We start from the raw sequence: 27,176 nt of genomic DNA, 5'->3' as shown, positions 1-27,176 counted from the left end.
GATACATAAATTTAGGCGTATGACTAAATACAAGGCATGTATGAGAGAAAGGAATATATTTTCAATTAAGTACATAAATTCATGTATTAAAATATTTCTATTCCAGTATGTATACAATTTATTTTGAATTTATTTTTTATTTTATAGTGTTAACATCTAATAACGTTTATTTAAAGAATGCTGATTAATCTTAAAAAAAAGAAATATTTTGTGGAAAAAATACTCTATAATTACATCTGGAATGTGTTTCACGCATACACGTGCGCACGCACGCACGCAGCACGCATGCATACGTTCAATTATAGAATTTATATTATATTTATTGTTATATTTATAACTAGAATTTTATAAAACACTGTATTAGTAACTCTGGTTTTTCGTAATATTTTGTAAAGTGGACTAAAAAAAAGGTTTACAAATTTTTTTGTCAATAATTCTAAATAAAATAAAAGATAATAGACTTTTTAAATAATTACTTTATTTAAATTCTTGGGAATTATGTATGTTGTAATATATTGCTACACATAAACTACGCAATTGTGAACATGTTATTATAGAAGTGGTCGAATCTTCGAACACAATTTATTTTTGAATATTCTTCATTGAGCGTGCAATTTATATATGGTCAAATTTTGACATATATGTCACTGAATCATATTCCTTAAATGCTGCAATTAATCTACAAATTGTAATTTTATTTGGCACGTTCTATCGACATTTCAGTTTTCTGAGCACTATCGTAATTAAACATTGATAATATGTCTTTACAATAAATACACATTATTAAATCATACAGCTTTCAATTATCATCTTTTCACTATTGCACTTTTCAAATGTTGAATTATAATTGATAGAAATATGCTAATATAAAAATTGCAGGCAAATAAAGTTGTAGACTTTTTTTATCTATCTCGTATATGCGTGGAATATGTTTTAGAGTATTTTATTTAGCCTACATATATATTTTTATATTCCTTGGCTATTATCAATATAAAATGGTTTTATCAACGTTTAAAGAAAAAAATGTATCTTAACATCTCTAACATATCCTCGTATTTCGTTTCTCTTTATTTTTAATTTCTTTCTTTTATTGCAATTCAACGATGTTCACTGAGAGGTTTGATTGAAAATAATAAATTTGCTTAATTTTTACTCGAGAATTTCAATGCGTATACTATTTATGCTACGAATGCTATATTCGTTATGATATATAGAGTACTCATAATAGATTATTTCCGTTCGCGTGTCTATATATTAGCGAGAGAATTAATTTATGTTAAAATGTAATAAATTTTTCTTCTGATCGAGATACGTTGCTGATAATGACTACGACTAAGTCTATGCAAATAAAAGCGGACGCGAATAAGCACTCAAACTTAGCGTAGATGAACAGTGAAGAGAGGGAAGAGATGAGAGTTAAATAGAGCCAAAGAGATGACGTAGTTGACATATATAGCAATTACAAGCTGTGGTGTAGCTTGGGCTCTCGGTCTCTTTTAGTTGGCGACAGTGTTTCTTCTGAGGAGGGTCTCCTTCACTCTGTCCATATTGGATTCAATAATATATCTCGTGAGTCCAACAGGTCGATTAAGATATCCTTACGTTCTTATAAAAACGGTAAGTTTTTTTTTCATTGTGCATTCCTCATTCTTCAATTACGTATCTTTGACACTCTACAGTTCAATAAAAAAATTTTTCTCGAAAAATTCAACTCAAATTCCATAAACTACAACATTTTGCCTACAAAACGCTTTTTTTAAATTTTCCTACGATTTTTTTGACCGATCTACATGACTTCGAAGCCAACATTCTTCATTACGTAATTTTAAGGAACAAAACAATGTTTTTTTTTAAAGCACAGAACAAAGAAGGTAAAAAGTTTAAAGAAACTAACGATAGCGCGTTAAAGTTGAAATTTCAAGCTTCAAAATACTTTTTTTATTTTTTGTCTACGATGATTTTTCGCCGAGTATCGACATCATATCTAAAAAGTACTGGTTTATTTTCAAAATCGTATTACTCAGTCAAAGAAAAATCGTAGGAAAATTTAAAAAAAAGCGTTTTATAGGCAAAATGTTGTAGTTTATGGAATTTGAGTTAAATTTCTCGAGAAATATTTTTTTATCATGTTGCAGCGTGTTAAAAATACATCATTTTAAAGAACTGAACAGTGTATTCTTTTTTAAAGCGCAAAATAAGAAAGATGACAAAATTTTTAAAAATCACCAACTTTGCGTTAAAGTTGAAACTTCAAGCTTAAAATGCTTCTTTAATTTTTTGTCTACGATGATTTTTCGATGAGTTTTAGCGGTTTGGAAAATAGCCCAATTTTTAGGGTTCAAAAAGTATTCCCTATTTTTTTTATTAGTGCATTTCATTTTTTTTTCATATAAATTAATCAATTACAAAATAAGGTGGAAATTTTTGTTGATCTATCCTATTATATATATACATATATATAGTAAATACTTGAACAAGTTTATAAATACGGTTCCAGCGACGATGGCAAGCTCCTCAAAGGAACATACTGTCAAGCCAACAAACACGAACAAATTAACAACGACTGAAATTAATCTTCTTATACCCATGAATGGTGTAAGAAAACGAAGACGATTAGAATCTCTGACAACGAACTCGGAAATCCCCAAGAAAACGCAGCGACGCGACGAATCATGCAATTGCAATTTGTAAGAATATTTATCAAAATTTAACAATTGTATGTATTATAAAAGAAGTACATATTCATTAGCAAAAAACTCAAAGGTATAGTTAAAAAAATTTTCATTGCATTGTCATTTGAATATTTTCATATTTTAGAATTTGTTAATAAACCTCCATAATCTTTTACACATTTGAAATATTTTTATGCAATGTGTTCTATTTTAAATACCAAAAACACAAAATTAATATAAGCAAAATATTAGTTTAACGATCAGTACAGTATTTTTTGAATAATGCCCATTCAATTGATTTTTGTAATTTGAAAAGATGTAAAAAGAATGTAATATCTTAGTTCCAACCATCAGAAATATTATCTCGAATTATGACACATAATACACACACTCAATTATAATATACACACTCTAATACATAATTTAATTTATATTTTTATATTTTTATCTGTCACAGCGAGATATTAAAAGAAAAAAAAATTGAAGGCATAGAAGATAGAAAAATCTCATCATTGCCATGTTTGAGGAAAAAATGTAATCAGACTATGTCAGTGAACTCACAGGACACAAAAACATCACGATCTTGCGAAATAGACGTGAAAAGAAGTGATGTTCCTAGATTGAGAAAAACAATACAATGGTTAGAGGAGGGAGCGCGAAGTCTACGCGAAGATTTGGCGAATGTGCGAACAGAGCTGCATGAGCAACGAAAGGCAGCAAAAATTGCCAAGAGGGAATTCGAAGCTGCCCTCAGGGAAGCTAGAATCGCCGAGGCTGCCAAGTATCAACTTATCATAACCGAGCTGAAGACTAGGTAAGTACATCTTGAACATTATACTTTATCTACAATGAAGGTAAATATCTCTATATCTTAAATTTTTTAATTTTTTATTTATCTTATTATTATCTATTTATCTTATTTTCGAGAGTTTAAAACTCTAAAAAATTAAAGAATTGGAAATTTGTATCAAAATAATGAAATAATCAATTTGTAACTTAGAATTTTGAAGACTATTTAGAATAAAAATGTGTGTGCTGAAAGCAATATTTTTTATTCAGAATCGCTCATTTCGCGCCGCCATTTTCATCGCTGTCGCCGTTGCCGTTTAAATCGGATTCCGTGAAAGACGAGAATCATGGGCGTGAATTATCGATTCTAAGAAAAAACTTATCTGAAGCTGGAAATACGATACAAAGATTCGAGTGGCAATTTATGAAATCACGAACGAACACCACTCGGAAAGCCAATAATACTTCTTCCTACAACGATGTACGCCGTCTAGAAGTGAAAATACGAAATCTTCACGCCGAAAACGAAAAACTCGAAGAAAAATTGCGTGTAAGTAAATTCTCCATTAAATTCTTAAACTTAAAAATAATATATTTTATTATAGAAGATATAGGAATATCTACAATTTTCCAATTTATTGATAAATGTGAGGGGTTTACTCTTCTTTATTAAAAAAATTTAATTGGATAAAGATTTCTTTTCACTAAAAAAATTCTTATAATATCAAATAAATTCTCTTTAAGTATCATTTTTTTTAAGATTTGTTATTAATTTACTACGTTTACAATATATTAGATCGCATCTTGTTTTTTTTTTCAAAGTTATTTTTATATTTAGATTGCTCTAAATGCCGAAAAGATTCGTATTGTTGAAACACGAGTTCAACGAGAGAATCATGAAACAGAGCTTTCCGCACTACGAAAATTGCATCGCAACGAAACTATAAAAATGGTAAGTACATAATGTTTAAATATCAGAAATAACATCGTTAAACAATTTAATAGTTCCTCATAATTATGTGATCATAATGTTGCCCCAAGCAAAAGTAGTAATTTCGCTCTGGGAATAACCTATCTCTTAGGCATGTAAAAATATCCTTCTGAAACACGAGCATCAGCGCGAGACTGTTCGAAGATGCTTATTAAAAAATTGTATCCTACGGTATTAGTCTACACAACTAGAAAAGAGCCTGTCCAGAATGCAATAGTCTGATCTAATTTCATAATGGACAAAAGTTTTACTAACACGGTGAATGTGTTTAGCGTACAACATCGATGAAAAAGATGAATACCTTTGCCGTGAAATTACCCAAAATGGTCACGATTTTCTCACGCTATTCGTGTGCTCTGGAATTTTGTGTGATTCATTCAGTTTACAAATTGCAAAGCCCTCTATATGGATACAGGAAATTATCTCTCTTTTCTCAAAATATATCTTCCTCAAAATATGTTAGTTTAAATAACCAATTTCTAAATTCAATTTTTTCGATATCGCGAAGCGATTATTATTAACTATCAATTTTGTATACATTTTTTACTTGATCTTTTTTACTATATCACATTTTTTATTATATCTTATGTAGAGTAGATAAATACTTACACACACACACACACACACACACACACACACACACACACACACACACACACACACACACACACACACACACACACACACACACACACACACACACACACACACACACATATATATATACATATATATAAAAGTAAACTCTAAATCTATTTAAGTTAACTCTTGTCTTTAATCTATTTCAACTTGTTGACTTAATTATATTTCAAGTGGACAAGGTATAATGTGTAATATATATAGTATATAATGTATAATATATAAGAATATTGCAAATTTATCATATAAATATGATATAAATTTACGTGCAGTAAAATTAATTAAATATAATTACGTATATTAAAGGTAATTAAATATATATATTATAATATATATAATTATTATATAGAGTATTTAAATCATAAATAATCAAAAAAATAGAAGAAGGGGGGACAAAATATCTAATATCATTTATGTTTACTATCTCATATATTATAAAGATTTCTTCTTTTTCGATATTTTTCAAGATTATTTCGTATAATTTTATCTTGTATCTATTCATGTATTTACTTTTGCTCGTAAATTAGTTGTATTATCAATTATTATTAATTCGATGCAGAAATAGTATTTACTTCTTAATAATTTATTTTAAATTATTTTTATCGCTTTTATGTCTACTCGCATCAGATTCTATATTTAATTCAAAATGCTTGTTCGCATTGAATGTGTGTAGAGTCGGTGTATAGAGTCTCGAGAGGCATAAGAAAGACTTTCCGCTTCTTAACATTACTACATTTACGATTGAAATCGTATAGTAATGTTCGACGAAATTATCTGCCACATTACTGACGTAAACTCATAGTCACCTCATTCTTTGGCAACGAGCCAAATGCCGAAGATTGTAACGAAAAAAGATTGAGCTGATTTAGTATATGGAGCAACCGAAAAAGAATAAAATAGAATTTTCATGAATTTTATTTGTTGAATGAGATCTTAATGAGAATTAATTTAAATATCATTAATTTAAACATCATTATAAAAGTATATAAGGTAAAAGATCATATTACTGACAGTGTCCATATTACTATCGATCAAAATTTAAATTTTGGTTTTTAAAATATGAAAATTATAATATGTTATATAATTTTAACAAATTTCAATAAAATTTTTAACAAATGTAATTATTGTTAACGTAAGTAAATAAAAATTAAATCCAAAATATTAAATTCATTTTTATTAAGAAAGTAGTTAAAAGGTACCTACAAAGAGATCGATTAAAGGCAAATTTTATACTGTAAGTTTTACTAAAATGTATTTTTTTATTAATATAAGATTAAAATTAAACAGGAAAAAATACAATATTAAATAATTTATTTAATGTATTTAATTATTAATGCTAATAATACGTTTTCGGTCTCCTTTGTTAGAAGTCTGTCTTCAGATAATATGAACTATCTTCCGAAAAAATCAATATGATGGATCAAAATACAATAGATCAAATACGCTTGAAAACACGTGTTGCAATATATTGTTGTCAATTGTAGTTAATTAACTGTTTAATATTGCAACACGTGTCTTCAAGCGTATTTGATCTATCGTATTTTAACGTCTAGATGACGTTACTAACGTTGATACAAGTTTTAACAAGGGAGTTTACAGACCCTGACCTCGACTTTATAAGATGACAAGGATGATATTTCCCGTTCCATTAAATTGCTCTTTTGTGAAAACCGAAAATGCGAATGTTGGCGATACTTGGCCAAACCTTTGCAAAATGCAGAAACTTTGAAGCTCGATAGTTCAGCTTCTAGACATAATAGAATAATATTTCTATCATTTTGAAAGGGAAGAAATTTTCCGACTTAAAATCTATGTAATGACATTTTTTTACCTATCTCTGTTTTTTCCATGGAAGGCTATAAAATTGTGAAATTTTTAGGATTTTTGCACAATCTGATTTTAGTCTTGGAAAAAGACAATTCGATGGGGAGCAAAATGTACTCTACGAGCACTTAAAAAAAAGTCGAAGTTTTATTCTTTAAAATGCACCTTTAAAAAACTGTCATGTAATTAATTGTGACATACAGTTTCTTAAAAATTAAAACTCGCAAATTTTAAAATTAATTGTATTAATGTAATTAATTAATTAATGTGTTTTGAGTAAAATATAGTGATAATTATTAGTTATAAACAATAATAAAGAGCCGTTTGAAGAAATACTTTTTTCATTCACTTGTAAAAACAGCTGTCACGAGCTTATATCATAATTCATACAATCACGGTAATTTTTAATTTAATATATTTCATGATTCATTGTTCTGAAATCGCGCGATTTGTGTGATCGAAACGCAAAATGCATGCTCGTATACGTATGAACGTTCAAAAGATGGAAGCGCATGACTCGTAATGTGGCGTTTTTCTCATTTTACTTATACAGACAAGATAAAAGCAAAAGGCCCCTGAGGCCTAACAAGCCTGGCTTACACGATGAGACGAGGTGAGAGCTCGAAAGCGGTACGAAAGGGACCAATCGTTGCCCCTCCTCTCTTCATCATTGCTGTGTATCCCATTCTTCCTTACGATTGCCGGCAATGTTAATTTTTCTCATTGCAACTTTCGCCACACGTAGTCGCGCAAGAAATCTGCCGCATTCAAACGAGTTTTGCGAATTTTTGCAGATGGATGAACTACGAAGCAAGAGTCGGGAGATTGAAAAGTTGTCAAAACTCTTAAAACGTGAAAAGTTGGCACCGATGGAGTACAATACGGTGAGTAATTATATTTATTAGCATCTCTATTTCCGCAAAAAATGTTATATATATGTAAGATGTAAGATTTTTAATGATGTTCTAAAGATATTCTTAATATTCTTGGGTTTCAAGCAAAAAATATCGCGCATATGCGCATATACATATTCATATATATAAATTATAATACTTTTTCACTCAGAATATTAATAATGTTGTTTTGAATGTTTTAATATTTAAGTTGTTTCAAACATTAAGAATTGTTTTAACTTTCTCCCTCTTTCTCTCTCTCTCTTTCTCTATCAATCTATCTAGATATATCTATCTATCTATCTATCTATCGATCTATCTATCTATCGATCTATCTATCTATCGATTTATTTCCCTCTGTGTGTGCGCGCGCGCTCGTCATTGAATTACGCGCACGTTGAACGAAACAAAAAAATAATGTCAATGCTTGCCTCTTTGCTTCGCCGTTCTTCCCATATGTTTTGCTCTTAATTCTTCCTTATTTTCTTTGCTCTCAAATACGGACGATGATAGTAAGCCGTCGTGCGAACAATCCAACGGTTCATCCTGGGGACCGTACCGGTGCATGCGATTATCATATCGTGCGACTTCCGGTGTAAGTTTACACAGTATATTTTCCTAGAAGCCATTTCAACGTTGAACTTGTTTAAAATTAAAATCAATGATTTATACTTATCTTTATCTCAAATTTAATGCATTACATTAATCTTTACACTGGAAGTAATAATTTTTTTTAAGAACATATTTTTTTAATCAAAATTTTTCTATACAATCTTAATGGACGATTCCTTGATTATTAATTTTTTTAAATCAAGAATGTTTGATTTATCGGTATTTCAGCAAGTTACAAAAATAATAGAAGCATTTGTTGTGTCTTTATTATATGTAAAACTACATATGGTACTTATTGATACATAAAAGGTTAATAAACCACTTTGTTTTTGAAAAACGATATGACCTGAGATTGGTAAATATATTTTCGAGAAAAGTGTTTAATATTATATGTAATATGTAATATGTGTAAAGTATATAAGATTGCAAGGAGAGAGAGAGAGAAAGAGAGATATATATTGAATTTATAGCTTTTACCAGATAATTTGTTATTTAATAGCAATGTGTAAAGAGTATTCTTTATTAAAAATTTCTTTCTCAAGAACTGCTTCAACTTTGTGAGATATTATGTTCTCTCTTATAATACTTACTATATAGTTCTTATGCTTGATATTTTTCGTATTAATAAATGCTTTTATTTGAAAACCAATAATGATTCTTATTATATAGACATTACTTTAATATATTAATATATCTCATTGAAAATATAAGTAGCTAAGTTTTTAACTATTTTAATCGTTGCTGATTTGTAATATAAACATTTAAAACATAAGTGTCTAAATTAATGCGTTAAAATTTTCGCAGTTATTTTAGACACACACAAACATAAATATAATTTTCTAATCACTTTTTTTTAATAAATATGTATTTATTGAAAACTGAAATGCTTAATTACTAAAAAATTACTAAAAAAAGTAGTAACCTAATTCATATAAATTGAATCATTCATACAATGATAAATTTGCAATAAATTTCTACTTTTTATTTAATGTTTGTTTTCTCTTTATATCTTAAGATTGATATATTACATCCATTTTGCATAGGACCCGAGAAAATATTAATTAGTATAATGTTTTTGATAGTAGTTATTTAGAAATATTTGAATTTCTGAAAGGCTACATATAAATAGTGAAAGAGAGGGAGAAGAGGAGAGAGAGAGAGAGAGAGAGAGAGAGAGAGAGAGAGAGAGAGAGAATAATAATGTATACATACAATCCAAATATCGACTGTTTGAAGAAAAACAAAGACTCAGGAATAGGTGCGGGCGTATGTACACTTATTTTTATCTACACGCTACTTTCTATAAAATGATATAGCTTTCTAAATTTTTTTAAATTGACTGAAATGTTTAAATTTTATTTTTAAAGCTTTAAACTCTCCAGAAAAATGCACTAAAAAAATTAATTTTTTTAATCCGAAAAATCAAAATCCGATTTCGAGATCGATAAGTTATTTAAGGTATTTTGAATGGTCGGACATGCTTCAAGCGCTGACAATGCGATTGGTATTTTTTAGACAGTAGTCTGTACTTTCATCAAAGCGTGTAACGATTCAAAGAAGCAATTACGAATCGTCGAAACCAATGGGCAGACACTCTCAACGAGCGCGTATCTTGACGATTTGCTTTTAGTCGAAGGTGTTCGGATAACGCGATATCACCGGGTTAATGTATCGAGCTACACCGTAAGACATGCCGCGCGGGCGCGCATTGCGCATTGCACGTCTTCGTCATCTCAAAGGAACTTAAAGGCCATGCGAGCGAACGAGCGGTCGCAGCTAAAAGGTTGTATGTAGTTACGTGCCGCATAATATAATTGCCACCCTTTCTCATTTTATCGCCGCTTAATCGAGCTAACGGTAATGCAGAGTCTACAGTAAAAGCGTGAAAATATCTCGTTCTCTGCCAACGGAGAACTTTTTCATAAACTCTGATCTAAAAAGGAGAAACACGAAAACTATTTCAGTTTTTCGCAAAGTTGTCCAATTTCTCGACAAATTTCTCGAATTAATTTCGATCACATACTAAGTATACTCTACATAAATCTTTTCCAAAAAAAAACGTAAAAAATTATTATTGATAATTTTTGTTAAGAAATTGTTTAAATATTGCTTTTATAATATAAATAAACATTTTCAATAATAATAGTTCAATAATTAGTTTGCTCTTTTTCACATTTATGATTTTAATATAAAGATGATAATATATTAACTTAAGTACGGACCACGTTGTGTCGCGTGCCGGTATGGGAATAGAAGGGAAAGCACAATTCTATGATCCTATTCTTAAATTTGTGTCTCAAATCTAATTGTAAATTTCTATCAGCTCAGCAGATTATAGTTTCGTCCGTAACTTTCCGAATGGAATGAAAGGAACGGATCCGTTCACGATTCCACAGGCAAGTAGTGTGGAAGGCTTCGCATTCGTTGAAAGTGCTCGCGCTTCAGTCTGGTCTAGACGTCGGCCGTGTACGTACCGGCTCTGTCTGACGTGTTATGTGCTTTCCCGTGTATGCTCGAGTGTGACATATGATTAAAGTTATAAGATCCGTATCGTTACAGATATACGTATATGCCACGATTTAATGATATATAGATATTTCGCTTCTTTTTTTCTCATACTCATTATATGAATTCTCAAAATCGATTCGTTTATGGGGTTCGTATGGAACGAGGTAAGGATGATGACATTATTATATAGAATTTATATACCATAATTTATATACCATATATTTTATATAGAATTCTGGAAAATCCATCTGTGATGCTGAATTTATCATGTTTATAATTGTGGCTCGCCAATTGTATGCACGATTATAAATTACATTGAAGTATTATTTAAATGAAAAAATAGAGGATATTGATATATATTATGTAATTATTATATAATTTTAAAAATTATATATTTATTATATAGGTGTAATGTTTAACTTTTTACTATAGTAGTTTACTGTAATATTTTTATCATACGTTTCTTAAACGTAGTATTACACTAAAGAAGTATGTATTTCATTTCTTATGCATTATATACATATATATACATAACTTTTAACGACAGATTTTTCAGAATGTATTTGAAACAGATTTAAAAAAAATTAAATTTAAATTCATCAAGGATTATATTTTACGTACATATACGCATTTTTAAACAGCTAAATAAATTATAGAATTATTTTATTTTATTTAATTTCTGAAATATGTAATTTACTTTAAAAAAGTATAATTTAAAATTTATATTAGTTATATATAAAAATACATACTAGTACTATAAATTCTGAACAACCGTAACAAGTGATGATCTCTAATTTTTTTGTTAAGAATCACTAAAAGAATTTTAGTAGTTTCTCTATCAATTTATAAAAATTTATGCAAAAATCTATGTAAATATTTATGCAGAAAAAGTTACGCAGAAAAATTTAATTGTGATACGATAAAGTATAAATTTCAACTTTACATGAAGAAGAGAGTATAATTTTTCACAAAACATCATTCGTATAATAATATTGCCAGTCGTCAGGAAGGTTAATCGACAGTTAATCTAAATACACATACACACGCGCGCACGTGTATCTTTTAGATTTTATCATATTATTTTAATATATAGAGATTTCTTCATATTACTTTATTTCATCTAAATAATTGATTATATAATAGCTCCCTCCCATTTATTCGCTTCGTTAGCTTTCAAAATTAAATATTCTCACGTATCTACTGTAATTTTATCGACGCCTTCTCTTGTCCCTGAATAGAGCGCGAAGTTAAAGCGTGGAGTTGATCGTATTCTCAGGGAAATCGAGTTGCACGTCGTCGATGTACCGTGAGAACAATCTCGCTATACTACTGTGAAAAATATAACAAAAAATATGAATGTCACGCGAACGAATGCAACAATGCTTTCTGTAATTAATTTATTTTGTAAAATTACTATAACTGCGCATATAATAAAAATGGATTTAATTGTTGAGAACTTATCAAATATTATTCAATTATATTACAATAATTCAAATTTAAAGCTTTTTTCCAAATCACTGAATATGAAAATTATTTAATTATATTAAAATTATATAAAATTATAATTATATTAAAATTGGCAAGTCCAAAAATAATATAAAAGATGCCAAAAAGATTCATAAATAACTCATATTTTTTCTTGACTTCATTATTTATAAACTTCATCATTTGAAATTTATTAATTTTAACATCAAATTTGTACTAGACTAGAAAATCGTCAAGTTTAATTAAAAATAATTGAAAAGTATTTGTTAGATCTTTAATGGCTTAAGCTACAACTTTCTCACAGGAAATTCCATTATTTAATGAATTTCTTATTACTATAATAATTTATAACAAATTTCTTTTGAAAACTGAAAGTCTTAATAATATATGATTAATTTCGATTAGAATAAAAATTCTTCAATACGTTATATATTGTAATAATAACATAGCAAGTTATTTTAAGTAATATTTTACAAATTAAAATTTTACAAATTAATTTTTTACAAATTAAAATAAATTGTAAAATAAAAATATAATTAGAAAGATTTTATCCATCGAGATTTTCGATGATTTTAAAATTTAAAAATTTGTGTTAGTACGGAGGATGTAACTGGAAATAGCTTTGCAGGTTAAGGGTGAAGTAACAAAAGAGAATAAAACAATTAATTAGCAAAAGTAAATATACTAAGAGAATATATTTTAATTTTTTACGTTTTAACTTTTTTTCTATAGCTGTGCTATATTTAAATTTGAAATAGCACGATCTCATATTAGCCAAATCGGCTGACAATGAGTAACAACATTAGGAACGGAATAATAAATTAGCAATAAAAAGTTATTAAAGTTTATGTATAAATATATAATTGTGATTAAAAGTGGGACTACATACCAGTTTAATAAACGTATATTAAATAATCCAGGACATTCTTATATAAGGATGTCTATGTACGTATACGTGCGTGTGCGCGAACTTGCATGGTATAGCGCGTAGCATGCTCCCCCTACATTTTCGTAGCAGTTGTTAATTTGTTCATTACATAGATATGTATTAACTTCCATATTCACATATATGTATATGGTGTCACTATGTATATCGCTGAAATTTTTTACTGTATACATCAAAACATCAAGACATAGCAATTTGTTTTATCGTTAAATTATTAACATAAATCTTAATCAATTTTTCATTAATTCATAAAATTTTATACAAATATAAATTGATTTATATGAAGTAAAATATATACATATAACATTATTATATTCTAAAATTTTCTGACAAAAACTTTTCCCTCAAGTAAATTAATATTTTGCTATTGCTTGGAGAAATAGCCCTTTTCAATCTAATTACGTTGAAAAGATTAAGATTAATTAGAATGCAAAAACGGTTTCACGAGATTGAAATAATAAAGCTTGATTGATATTATTTTAGGACGAAGAAACAATAAGCAATTGATAATTAAAATTATAGATTCAAATACACGTAAATTCATAGTAAATTTACTAATTACTTAGAAAATGTATTTGTAAGTACGAGGGTATGTATATCCTAGACGAATATCTGCATATCCTGATATGCATATAGGCACAAACGGATACATAAGTATGCCTTAAGCATTTAACTTATCTTTCATTGTGTCCTCCTTCGAAGCAGTATTCGGGATGAATTTCAATGAACTCTGCGACGCGTGAAAGAAGGCGAAGAGAGAAAGGCGGCAGTAATCCTTTTAGAACTTTAAACGGAATTGTTATTTCGCCGGATGCGCTTCCTTCTCGTCTCGATTGCAAGTGGAACGGCCATACATTCTTCCTTCGATTCTATCTCGAGTTTTTCTTGAGGATCGATAGAACTTCAGGGAGACAGCGCGCGGCGTATCGGTAGCCAAGTACCCTCTCGACATATCATAACGCCACCGCTTTCGATGAGCTACTTCTTGAAAGAAAGTTCTCAATTCCACAATAACCGTAGAGATACGAATATGCATATGACATAAACGTATATTAATGCGCAACATCGAAGTCGCGGCCACGATATCAGATTGAATTAGCTTGCCAGAGAATCACTATTCGGTGATTTTTCTACATGTCTAATAATAGCTTCAATTTTGTTTCGTTTAGCCTTGGTTTAATAGACAGAAATTCCCGCAAATAGATTAGTAAGTAAAATAATCGACATTATTTACGAATCTTTGCTATTCTTTATTTTACAAGAAACTAAAATAAAAGCAAAGCATTCATGAAATTACATAGTTATATTTCGGTTAATTGATCTCTTCATGATGCCCTCATATGTACAGATATACATATAAATATGAGAAATATGCCAATAACTTATAACACATTTGACTGCCCAATCTATATATTCTGCTCAATAGATATGGTCCTTACGTCATTTTTAATATTGCTGTTAGCGATCTAGTATAATATATAAAAGTCTGTAAGTAATTATAAATAACCTTTAAAGTCCTATCTTACATTCTATCTGATAAAAATATAGCATTATGGATTTTTTTTATCTATTACAAAAAATTATTGTTGTGTATGTATACACATATACACAACATATGTAGAACAAATATTACTGAAAGAAGAATGCATCACGCAGATCTCCAAGTTCATAATCAAGTCACATGATATGCCTCAGGCACCACCTCTATACAGGTACGGAACGCAGCTACCGCAGCGTTATGTGGAAGAATAATGCTTACGTAGCCACACGTCTTCCATCATGAGATGCTATATAATTTCAATCCAATCATTGCGGTTGCATTATTAATAATATGTGAGCAACGCGCGCGCGATAGACACGTATCACTAATTAATAATTTCTTTTTTTAGCGTAACGAGAATGAACAGAAAAAGAATAATGTTGTAGAAAGAATAATGTTATTTACGCGCTTTTATTACCTATGACATGTTCTTTAGATATACAAATATATTTTGATTTTATATGTTGGAATATATACAAACATATAAAAACTGATAATAAAAACAAAACTGACGCTTTAAGTGTGATAAACAGTATACAACAATAAATAGTTCTGATTAATAAGAGACGAGTAATTGCTATTGACAATGCAAAATAATTGTGTTTTCCAGAAATTTTTTTTGTATTCTTATTTTATGCATTCTCTAATTGTGCCACCTCTAAATTAATAAAATACAAAAGTTTTACTTATTATTTATATAAAAAATATTTTCAGCATTAGAACACGACTTAGATTCACATTTTCACAATAATATATTCAAAATATTCAAAAGATTAATATCGAAAAAGGATATTCTTTCTTCTAATCTTTATTCCCTATTGTTTCAATCATATTAAAAAGCTGTTAATTCATATTTTACAAGTAAAGTATATGAAACATGAATCTTTATCATAAATCAATTTAAAAATCGAAAAATATAATTGCATTCTTCATAAAGAAGTTTCACTGATTCTCAATAAATGATAGTATATTAGAAATACACGAGCCATTCGAGAAACGCACAGTCGCGATTGTTGAAGATTGTAAGCGGGGGCGAAAAACGATCGGTGAAAGTGAGACGAGAGACCACATACTGAGAATGGTATGGGTCAAGATGCCACATGTGCGAGACTCTTCAATGAGAGAGAGACATAATTTTTCAAAAATTTAATCTAAAAATTGAAAAAATTATTAAATTTTATATAAATGGTAAAATCGCGGCGCAGATTCTAAATATAGACATGTTCGTGTCATCTTATAGATATATTACTCCTCTTAGAAATATCATACTTACAAGCTAAAGAGCACCTGTGCATAAAATTCTTAATAATAATTCTTGATTTAAAAAAATTTTATGAGTTCTTATGCATTATACACGGTGTGTGTTAAAAGTTGTCGAATATGAAATAATGACATAAGTCAATAAAAATAATAAATAATATATTATATAAAATTAATTATATATGTACATATATTTAAATAATTATATATATATATATATATATATATATATATATATATATAATTATTTAAATATATATATATATATATATATATATATATATATATATATATATATATATATATAGGTATATTATTTATATTTTATGGAAACTATGATATATGATCGTTATATTTTACGCTTTCAATTACACTTTTTTATCATTAATAATTCGATTTAGACAAAGAAAAAGTTGTTTGTATTCCTCAATTATTCACTATCACAAACAAAAAATACTTTTCAAGAATTAAAATTTTTATAGTTAAAAAAATATGAAACAAATCTTTATTTAGGTAAGAGATAGAATTATCTAACATATGATACATACGATACATATGATATACATATGATGTATGTAAGTGTGGGTGTATATATGTATATATGAATGGGTCATTATTGGAATTATATGTACTCTGTTATTATTATAATATTTTATGTAAAATTTCTCTTGTAGAATCCGGATAAAATTTGTATACGGGCATGTTTATTAGTAAAATTCATTTCACGCAGTTTTATCATTTTCGTAGTTTTGGAAAGCCTTAAAATAATGTTACTTTTGCGCTCACATTAAATTCGCTAATTATTTTTAGCGTCAATTTCAATAACTGTACAAATGTCGGATAAATATAAGAAAACGTCGGGACACGCAAAATGAGATGAGATGAGCGGTGAAACACAGATAACGGTAATGCATGACGCGCTCGTTTCACCTGTCCTAATATGTCTTATATCCGATATAGTCAATCCGGCCCCAAAGAGAGGAGAAACTCTGGTACAACGAGCACGTGTGTCCTACGATTTACATATATGGCGCAAAGTGCATCATCACGTGCAACGCGGCTAGCAAGTGTGTAAGGTGCAATCGTTTCTCGGCGCATCTCTTACGTACACATGCTACAGGTTGATATTACCTGAAGAGGAAGGAAGCTGAAAGAAAGAGAGGGAGAGAGTGAGAAACGAGAGGAGAAGAAAAAGACTATGGCTGTATGTCAGGGGGCCAAGTTAACGGTCCAGTCAGGCTTTTAAGACTCTCTCGTAACCCATTGCAGTATGCGATTCGTCTGCTTTTCTTTCCTCTCTCCTCTTACGGTCTTTTCCGTCTTGTTGCATACATCGCGTTGGATCATGATATTAACCCGGAAGACCGTGAATTGTTAAAACATTTACGATAGATTTCTACTACTTCTGACAAAAATACTAAGAAGAAGCGTCACATAAATTCAAAAGAAAATTATAATAAATTGTTTTTCTCCATAAATTTATTAATTACTTATCTGGCAAATTGTTTTATAAATGATTAAAATAATATTTTCATCATTAAACAAAACATTGAGAAATAATTATAATTGTTAATGTTCGAAAATATGACCTTTTTTATTAATGTCGCCAAATATTATTATTTCTTATTGATTGAATGATTTTTCGTCTGGAATATCTTGCGAAATTTAATTATGCAATTATACTTTTTATTTGAAGTTTGATGTATATTTATAACTACATATATATATATATATATTCTGTAAAAATTAATTTGTTCAGATTGCTTTTCAGATTCTTTATATGTATAACGCAGAAAAGTACAGAATGTTCTTCCATTTGCAGAAGCAGTTATCGTATCAAAATGTCCTGTTAAGAATTAATTATTTTTATAATGTTACAGATGCGGAAATTACGGGAAAATGAAAGAAACCGACCAATACAACCGACTAATGCATCTTACATGAAAAAGAAAATTCTCCCAGACGATGGTCATACGGTATGAGATTGTCGTTAATAGGTATCATTTTTACAAGTAGTTTCTCTGATGTACATACTTATGCAAAATTTATATTTGTAGCATCAATTATTTCTGTAAGATTATTATTTTTATATTAATATTTCTAATATTATTCTTTAACGACTATTTACATACCTATTATTACAATAAAAATGTATAATGACATAAACTACTAAGATATGGTATATTATTTAATTGTAAGGTGGAGTCATATATTCGGGCAGTAGAATCTGATAAAGCCATAAATGAAATCGAAGTCGATCGTCTTCGTGAACTTGCACTTGAACAGCAGGAAATCATCGAAAAACTTAAACAGACAATTAAGGTAATGGATTTTTCTTAAGAGAGTTGATACAAATTAAAAATTTGAAGAAAATATTATTTTTGATTTTTACAAAATAAGATTTAAAAAAAAAAGGAATAAATAAAATAGTTGATATTCACATAATTAAATAATGTCAGACATCTCGCTCGAAATGATGTTTGGAAAATATAAAAACAAATATTTTTTCTGTTAAGGAAAAAGAAAGAAAATTAGAGCAATTATCAAACAAAAAAAAGAAGGAGGAGTTTTATAAACAATGGCTTGAATTGGAACCAGTTGCCGAAGTCGATGACGAAGAAGATCATGAAGATGACGACAGTGCTTTGTCGAGTGCCCCATCTTCGATGTCACCGCAGCCTGGAGGCTACGGTCAATGGCAGAATAATGGTATTACTAAAGAAGCATACGAAGCCATTCTTGTCGAGATCGAAGAGTTACAGTCAAAATTTCTTAAAGAGCAACGGGAACTTTCGTATGCCAAGATTCAAATTTGTGACTTGGAAAAAGCACTCTTACAAGAGGTACAAATTATTTAAATACATAATATCTTTTTAGTTATTTGCTTTTAAGATCATAATTAGTTATTTGCTTTTAAGATCATAATACATGATTAATTATTATCCGAGAACATGTTAAATATTTTCTCTTCAGTAACACAAATTGTTAGAAATTGATTCTTATTATTACTTCTGCTGTTAACAGTCAGTTGAAAAAGAAAAGAAGGGAAAAAATATCATTTGTACATATAAATATGTATATAATTTGTTCACATTACAAAAATATAAATACTATATCTTTCACAAATTATATACAAAAAAGTATTAGGATATAAACCAATTCATCTTTATACAATTATTTTTTTTAGATTAGTAAATTACACATTCCGTTATTTTACGAAAATAGATTATATTTATATATTCTTAAATTGTGATTTGTATATTATATTATACGTATCAATATATAAATGCTTTCACTAATATTGGAGCTATTAACTCTTGAATTAATTATCACTAAAATCATGTAAATATAAAACATTCATTATATGTATAAACATTTCTTTTTTGATATATCTATTAATTTAAGAAATTTTTGTAGACAGAAATTTTGTTTTCTTTTTTATTTTAAATGTATTTAAGAAAAATATTTTATTTATATTCATAAATTTAATAAAATTTTTTAATTTATAATACATATTTTTTACGTAAATATATTTATATTTTTAAAAATATAAATATATTTATATTTATATTTTTTATAAAGTTAAGTTTAAATAGTTGCTATATCTGAAAGGTTCTTGTAAAAAAAATCTGTATTCATTTTTTTTTACAGAGATGTGTTGATCGTAATAAGGAGGTGAGCGAGCTGAATGATAAACTTCGAGCTGCCGAGGAACGAGAAGCAACACTTTTAGTAGAGCTTTCAGAAATACGAGAGCAAAATGAGCTCTTGGAATTTCGATTGCTCGAATTAGAAGAAACATCTGTGCGTAAAGATAGTCTTGATCACGCAGTGGACAGCGGCATCGTTTCGCCGGAACCTGTTCACGCAAACAAAGTAAGTTTGAGCGAAAGTTTGTTTCGAGTTATCTGAAAAATTTAAATTAATTAATATAAATCATACAATAATTAGGTATTTAAGTGGAATATTTATAGCTTATTGCAAAATTTTTTTTTGTATTTTTTGCAATTTCAGACTCATCTAACAAACCAACAGAGAAACCGCGCTGTGGCGACTGTAATACCTTATACAAACAACACTACATTAGTGAACTCCGTGAAATCCGCATCACCCGTGTTACCGTGCAAGCCTCCACTTACTCTTCAGGAGAGCGGTATTTTTGAGGAAGAGGAACATGAAGACGAAAAAAGCTTACTCGAAGTTGAGCTTACCGATCGTAGCACTCAAACGGATGTACCATCTGGCGAACTTCTTCAGGAAGTGCAGCGTCTCCAGGAGTTAAGAGCTCGAATTCAGGAACGTGCGGCTAAGATTACAACATCGATTTTTCATCCAATTGATTCATCTAAGATCTATTTCGATGTATCGGCAGTGGATTCAATAGTTCAGTTGACCTCCTATCAGGAACGCATTCGCGACCTCGAAGAGAGACTTGAGATTTACAAGAAAACCGAAACGGATGGAGAAAGAGAGAAGCAACTGTCGAAACAACGAGAAGAGGAGTTGCTGGATGAAAATTATAGACTTACAGAAAAGATATATTGGTTGGAGAATGAGTTACGAAACATCGCGGAGTCTAATTTCAGGGAAAATGGACATAAAGATGGAACACCTATTACGCAACAAATAAAAAATATGGAGCATAATAAATATCAAATTCCAGAAACTTTAGAGAATTTGGAAGATGTACAAAATCGGCTGAAAAATATAAATTGCACGCGATCTACTCAAACCATAGAAACATGGATGAATATGATTGTGTCTCGATGCCAAGATCAGGATAACGTGGATAATTTCGATCAGCGGAGTATCTTGGGAGCGCAGTGCAATGTCACGGTATGTAATTTACATCAATTTTATATTTAACTCGATTGTATAACTCTTTTTCGACTCTTCGAAAATTAACGTTTTTATTCAAATAATTTTCGTGAGATTTTTCAATTCTATGTGCCAATCTGCTAAATTTAACACATTGCCGATTGTTCAGATAGATCTATTCGTTTTATGGCGTATCACTGAATGACAAGTTTAAAATATATTTTTCGCACCATAATCCGCAATAAGCACTTAATATAAACATGATAAGCATCAACACTTTAATCTCTATTACTCTATATTTGCAATTATCAATTTACACATATCTGGATAATGCTACTATCATTAGCTGCCAATGGGCGAAGAGGCATATTTGATTTCCTACGTAAAGAGGACAAGTTAGCAAATCACTGATAATTTTCATGATCGTATTACTTTCTTCGACACCTAATTGTCTATCAGAATAACCTCTCAAAGTGAGGATTATCCTGATCAAGCCGCTTGAGCATATCATCCTTGATCTTGGATTGTTTGTCCTGGTGAATGTCTGTGGGGGTGCGATTTTCGGTCAAGCATGTTTAGGTATCGCAGCCGGAGCCCCACTTCCCTCAGCCCAGAAAAGCAACCTCAAGGAGAGCGGTTTGGACTTTAGTAGCTTCCCTCTCCCTCTGAAGCTGCTTTTTATAGCAATGTCTAGCCGCTCGACTATATCTAACTCGGGTTTTGGATTGGTCTCTAATTGAGCCCAAGTTTGATTCCTCCGGTCGTTCGCTCTTTTAGAGAAGCCACGCCCTGGAGGACTTTATTTAAATCAGAGCTTTTGGTTTTTATTTTTCTTTCGATCGTGTCCATGTTAGTCCCAAAAGTATCGCGGATGTGTGTTCTCACCCAGCGAATGTCGCGAATAGCTGGAGCTTGGCCATATACACCCGGAAGATGCCCGATATCCGAGGGGACATTCGCGACGCAGCATCTCCTGCGCCACGCAGTCGTCGGCATGATCACAAATACTTTAGCTTAGGAGATCTCTCTCTTCGTTTGTCGCACCCAGTACTATCCTTGAACGAGTGGCTCCGATGCAATCCTAAGTCCCTCCACCACGCCAAGGTGGAGATCCTTTTGAGTTCTCATATTATAAAAGTTGTACAAATTTAAATTTATGTCAGATATGTTTCGCACCGGCTTTTGCGGAAATATCAGGGATGCCTAGCGTTTAGTCAGGCGTAATTCGAACAGTTGGCAAAGTGTTATTTATTTATATATAACGAAGAATAGACTGTTTAATTTAAAATAAGTGATAAATAAATTGTATATATTGTATTTGTCTTGTAGCTTGTATCCCTAGAAAAGAAGAAGAAAGAAGATAAAGTGGAATTTCCTGAAATCGAAGAACCGGTCGTTATTGATTCCGAATCGCTTACCAAAAACGATTCGGAAAAGAAGGTTAGACGAAGGCGAATTAAAAATAATGAAATACGACCCGCGAAAACAGCGAGAATGACAAATGTCAGATTTACTCGTGATGTTTCTTTCGAACGAAAAAGTTATCCGTTGGTCTTATATCAAGAAATTTGCGTGTAACTGTTACGGCCGTGTTATGTCGAATTTTTAATAATGAACTATAGTAAAACGGGCGTGATTTAGAAGATTCGATAATGTTTAGTGAGTTTTTACTGTAATTTCATTTTCACATTGAAAAAAGTTAGGCTTGCGTTGTAAATGAAAACTAGTGCTTGCCCGAATTGATGTATAGTTTTGAAGAGAAGTTGGAAACTTTTTCGCGCGATAGAGGAACAACGGCTCCCAGAAAATAATGTCAAACAGAAGAAGACCGAGGTCGTGGAAAAAAGTGTGGATGATGAGGAGGTGAGGGGAAGAAGGAGAAGAAAAGTTAACCAATCACATATCTACTTTACGTCTTTGAACATACGTATATATATATATATATATATATATATATATATATACACACACACACATATGAGACAGACGAGCAATGAATTTATTTGTATTCGATTCGAAAATGTCGAAAAGAGTATGTGTGTGTGTATATGTGTATGTATGTATGTATGTATGTATGTATGTATGCATGTATGTATGTATGTATGTATGTATGTATGTATGTATGTATGTATGTATGTATGTATGTATGTATGTATGTATGTATGTATGTATGTATTCATTGATTTGTGAAAATTCTGAACAGTGCGAGGATTATGCTGTATTAAAGTAATATAATTATATTATGTTAAGACGTGATTATTACTCGACAAACTTTTTATTTAATTATGATGCATATAGTTAAATAAAGAATAATAAAGTAAACTAGTAAAATAAAGTAATATTATATTTTTAAAGCTTTATATTTTTATCTTAAAAATCAAGTTCTATAATATTAATATTCTCAAAAATAATACGATAATAATTATGATTATTTTCAAGATTATTAAGTTTAATATGCTTTTTACAATCTTTTGTGTATCTAGGGGATATAGTTTATCGAGACTTTTAAAATTATTTTAAAATTATTAGTTTATATTTAAAATTATTAGTTATTTGGATTATAATAGCACTGTATACATGTTTCTGTTTATATGATATTATATATTCTACGCTTAATATTAGTTGGTGATGGTAATGATTATGCTTCTCTTCTCCTATTTTTTTCATCTGTCTCATGCGGAATTGATCGTTATGGCACGGATATGTTTGCGGAAAAGTAATAGTATTAATAGTCGATAATAATATAGTATTAATAATCGATATTAATTTTGTTTTGAATTAAAATTGCATTGCTTTGCTTTGAGAAAAGAATATGCATCAAAGTTTAACATTTAACGATATTGTTTAATCTTTTCATTACATTTGGCCATAATACATTAGTATTGTATTGCAAATTCCAATTAAAAACACCAGTTTTATAGCAATTATGATTGTTTTTAATGTAGATATAATATAATGAATATTTAAGAATATGTATAATCTATCTCTTTAATACAACAAAAGAGTTAAGATCCATACAACACAAAAAGATTCCAAAAAAACATTATAAAAATATTTCATTGTAAGATTGCGCTATGTATTACATTATATGTCTACAATATTTTTAAAATATTTCTGCAACATTATTACAGTCTTGTTGGGATTTTGCAATTTCATGCTTTTAAAGTTTCAATGTTTCTTCAGCATATATATTATACTATACAAAATTACTATAATATAGTTATAGGTAGAAGATCTTATGTTGTACGGGAAATAATATATCGTTTCATCATATGTATATTTTACAGCAAGTGATCTACTTTCGTTGGAGATAAAAATGAGAAAAAGCTTTCCTTCGTCTTTCATCGTTTCAAATTCCGTTTATTCATCCACAAGTTCCACGGAAGAAACAATAAACCCATAGGTAAATGCCCTCGTGGCACGAATGAGGTAAATTAGGTCTTTTAAATATTTATTAAAATGTTAATAAAGCCCAAATTGTGTAATTAGTTTTGTTGGCATTTTGAAATACGGACTTTAGATAAATTTGAATAATAATGTCAATTTAAATGCAATAATATCTAGAATAATATGAATTTAAATCCATAAAGTGATATCACATTTATAAATAAAATAAACGCATGTAGAATAAGAAGCATGTTATTTATTATATTATAGTATACATAATTGATATTACTGATTTAATAATTTTTCGATTCTCATTATTTACAAGTATAGTTTATCGCGGTATATTTCCATGCCAAAGATTTTTTTCTTATTTTTAGGACAATACGGCTGGCGCTGCTTGGTGTGCCCAAGTAACGATCAGAAATGGTACGTTCTAAAAAGAAACAAGGGCGCTTGCGAATGATCCTCGGTTTGACGTATTTCATCCCCTCATATATATATATATATCACGATCAACAGTTTCGTACAAGCTGTGAAATCAAGTGCCAAATAAGCCGTAGATTACTCTCTTCCACGCGAGCGTAAATTAAAGCATTTTTGTGAAATAATCTTACACGTTTCAAAATATATGTAATAATAAAAAATCATATTTATAATAGAGATACGCCAAGAGAAAAATCAGATTGACAATAAATACGCTAAACAGATATGTTCTTGTGTCGATGTATCTCTAAATATGTAATTTGTTTTTTACATATTAAAGTTTAAATATGCGTCTCTCGATGCAAATTTAAATTAAAAATGACAAAAAATATATTATGTAGGAACAAGTACAAAATGACATATACTGCAAATATATTACAAATTAATACGCAATTAATAATGCGATTAATACGTATTGAGCAATCAACAAAAACATGTCTGTGCAGTGTCATTTTCATTAAAAATTCTGTTTTATCTATAGTAACTATATATCAAAGAATTGTTTAATTAGTCGTATAATTATGTATATATCATAGAGAATATATTTCCTCAACAAATTAGTTTACTTTCCTTGATATCTTTTTTTAATTATTTTCTAAAATTGTTTCACCAATATATAATGAAAAATATAAAATATATATATCGAATATAGCGGAATAACCATAAAACCATTGAAATTATCGAATAATGTCGTGAATTTTAATGAAATCTTATAAAACTATGTTCAGTTTGCGTGTGCCTTTATATGTATAAAAAAATATGTATATGTGCTTGTTTATATATTTAACTTTTATTTAATTATATATATATATATATATATAAAATTAAGATAAGTATGCATAATAGGTCATCACACCTCAGCGATTTTTTCATCCAATATTTTAAGTATGTAAGGGATTGTTGTTTTGAATAATTTGAGTAGACTCGCACATATACATATTCTTCGAACAGGATTATACACACATACTACACATACTACACACACACACACATTTTATATATATATATATATTGCGATATATATAATAAAACGTGTCTCTAGTCTTCTATTTTTTTGTTAACTCGTTAAACATATTACGTGTTTCAACATATGACCGTAGACAGGTTTAATGTTTTATAAGAAGTATATATATATATATATATATATATATATATATATATATGCGCGCTTATTGTATTTAAATCCGTAATCTGTAAATTTTTAAAGTGGAAATGATTTCGAGTCTGATCAAGCGCTATGATTCACTTATCTCAGGATCGTTATATCATAAAATTGATTTTATTTCTCATACGTGTGTCTCTAAGAAACATAATTTCAAATAAAATTGTTCATCTGTTTTTACGTCCATTTCCCTTTTTTTATTATTAAAAATTATTAATCTTTAAAGTAATTAATATAAATTAAATATTGTTTTTATATATATGCAAGCGAAGGAGCTTTTAATAATCCGGCAAAATAAAGTCCATATATAACGAAAGATATAAATAATTATATATAAAATGTTTTTTTTTCTTGTATAATCTCTCTGTGTATATATGAGAAGGATAAATTTTTATATAATTATATATGAGCAAAAATTATATTCTTATTTTTTTATACATATGTACAGATATTATAGAGACATAAAAAAAGAAGATATGTACGTGGATATATTTTTCATAATTTTACACACATATACATATATATATATATATATATATATATATATATATATATATATATTCATATTTGATTATATATTATATACGAATCTTTTTTGCGGGAGTGTGGATGTATAGACAGAAAATATACCATGAAATTAGATGTTGTTGTATTATATACGTTGTTAGAAAAAAATGATATTGTAAACGATAATATGAATTTAAATACGTTTTGACGAGAGATATCAATCCGACCGTTTAGTTCTGTCTATTTTGAATCAAGAGCACCTTTTCTCGTCTCGAGACAGATGTCCTCCCGAGAGACAGAATCGAAATGAACGAAATATTACCCACTAGTGTAGCAGCAAATAGTAATCCCGTAATGAAGCAATTGGTTCGATATTCGGACGCAGGGAGAATCTTTTCGAATTTATATATGACGGGAATTCGTAATCGCTCTTTCACACGGCAATTTCTCGGAAGAGCCTTTTACTTAGGAAATTTAGGAGATTATCTCGAATCGGATCGACTACGGCTATTCTCCCTGACTACCATATTTTTCGATAGTTCGCAATAAAGATTTATTTCTCATTATTTAATACGTTAGAATTATACTCTTGCCTTTCTACCTGACCATCCCACGTGGATCACCGTTTACAATATATATGTGAAAAATTATATGGTAAAA

General features: G+C 29.2%; 1 protein-coding gene across 3 annotated transcripts; it reads left to right on the top strand.

Moving 5' to 3' along the window:
* The first annotated feature begins 1,462 nt into the window (after positions 1-1,462).
* Positions 1,463-27,082, top strand: LOC145976225 (uncharacterized). 3 transcript variants are annotated; one of them, XM_083107271.1, is made up of 14 exons: positions 1,463-1,617; positions 2,498-2,687; positions 3,130-3,486; positions 3,732-4,011; positions 4,300-4,413; positions 7,710-7,799; positions 18,040-18,135; positions 18,359-18,481; positions 18,676-19,002; positions 19,811-20,035; positions 20,174-20,995; positions 22,307-22,417; positions 24,265-24,406; positions 24,742-27,082. In XM_083107271.1, exons 2-13 carry the CDS (start codon positions 2,503-2,505, stop codon positions 24,289-24,291), a joined length of 2,757 nt encoding a protein of 918 aa, XP_082963397.1. In that variant the 5' UTR covers positions 1,463-1,617; positions 2,498-2,502; the 3' UTR covers positions 24,292-24,406; positions 24,742-27,082. The 3 variants fall into 3 exon arrangements, with proteins under 3 accessions (XP_082963397.1, XP_082963398.1, XP_082963396.1); XM_083107272.1 differs by lacking the exon at positions 22,307-22,417; XM_083107270.1 differs by lacking the exon at positions 24,742-27,082 and having other exon boundaries at positions 22,307-22,840.
* Positions 27,083-27,176: the final 94 nt, after the last annotated feature.

Source organism: Camponotus vicinus, unplaced genomic scaffold, assembly GCF_025532165.1.
Source record: "Camponotus vicinus isolate PSW18456_S1 unplaced genomic scaffold, iyCamVici1.0 SCAF_8, whole genome shotgun sequence".
In the NCBI taxonomy this organism is placed as follows: domain Eukaryota; kingdom Metazoa; phylum Arthropoda; class Insecta; order Hymenoptera; family Formicidae; genus Camponotus; species Camponotus vicinus.
This window is presented reverse-complemented; position numbering and strand designations above follow the sequence as displayed.

Coding starts and splice junctions, on each gene's coding strand:
- LOC145976225 (XM_083107270.1), top strand. CDS start 2,503: ATGGCAAGCTCCTCAAAGGAACATACTGTCAAGCCAACAAACACGAAC. Junction 3,487..3,731: donor ATAACCGAGCTGAAGACTAG/GTAAGTACATCT, acceptor TTTTTTATTCAG/AATCGCTCATTTCGCGCCGC. Junction 20,996..22,306: donor GAGCGCAGTGCAATGTCACG/GTATGTAATTTA, acceptor TTTGTCTTGTAG/CTTGTATCCCTAGAAAAGAA.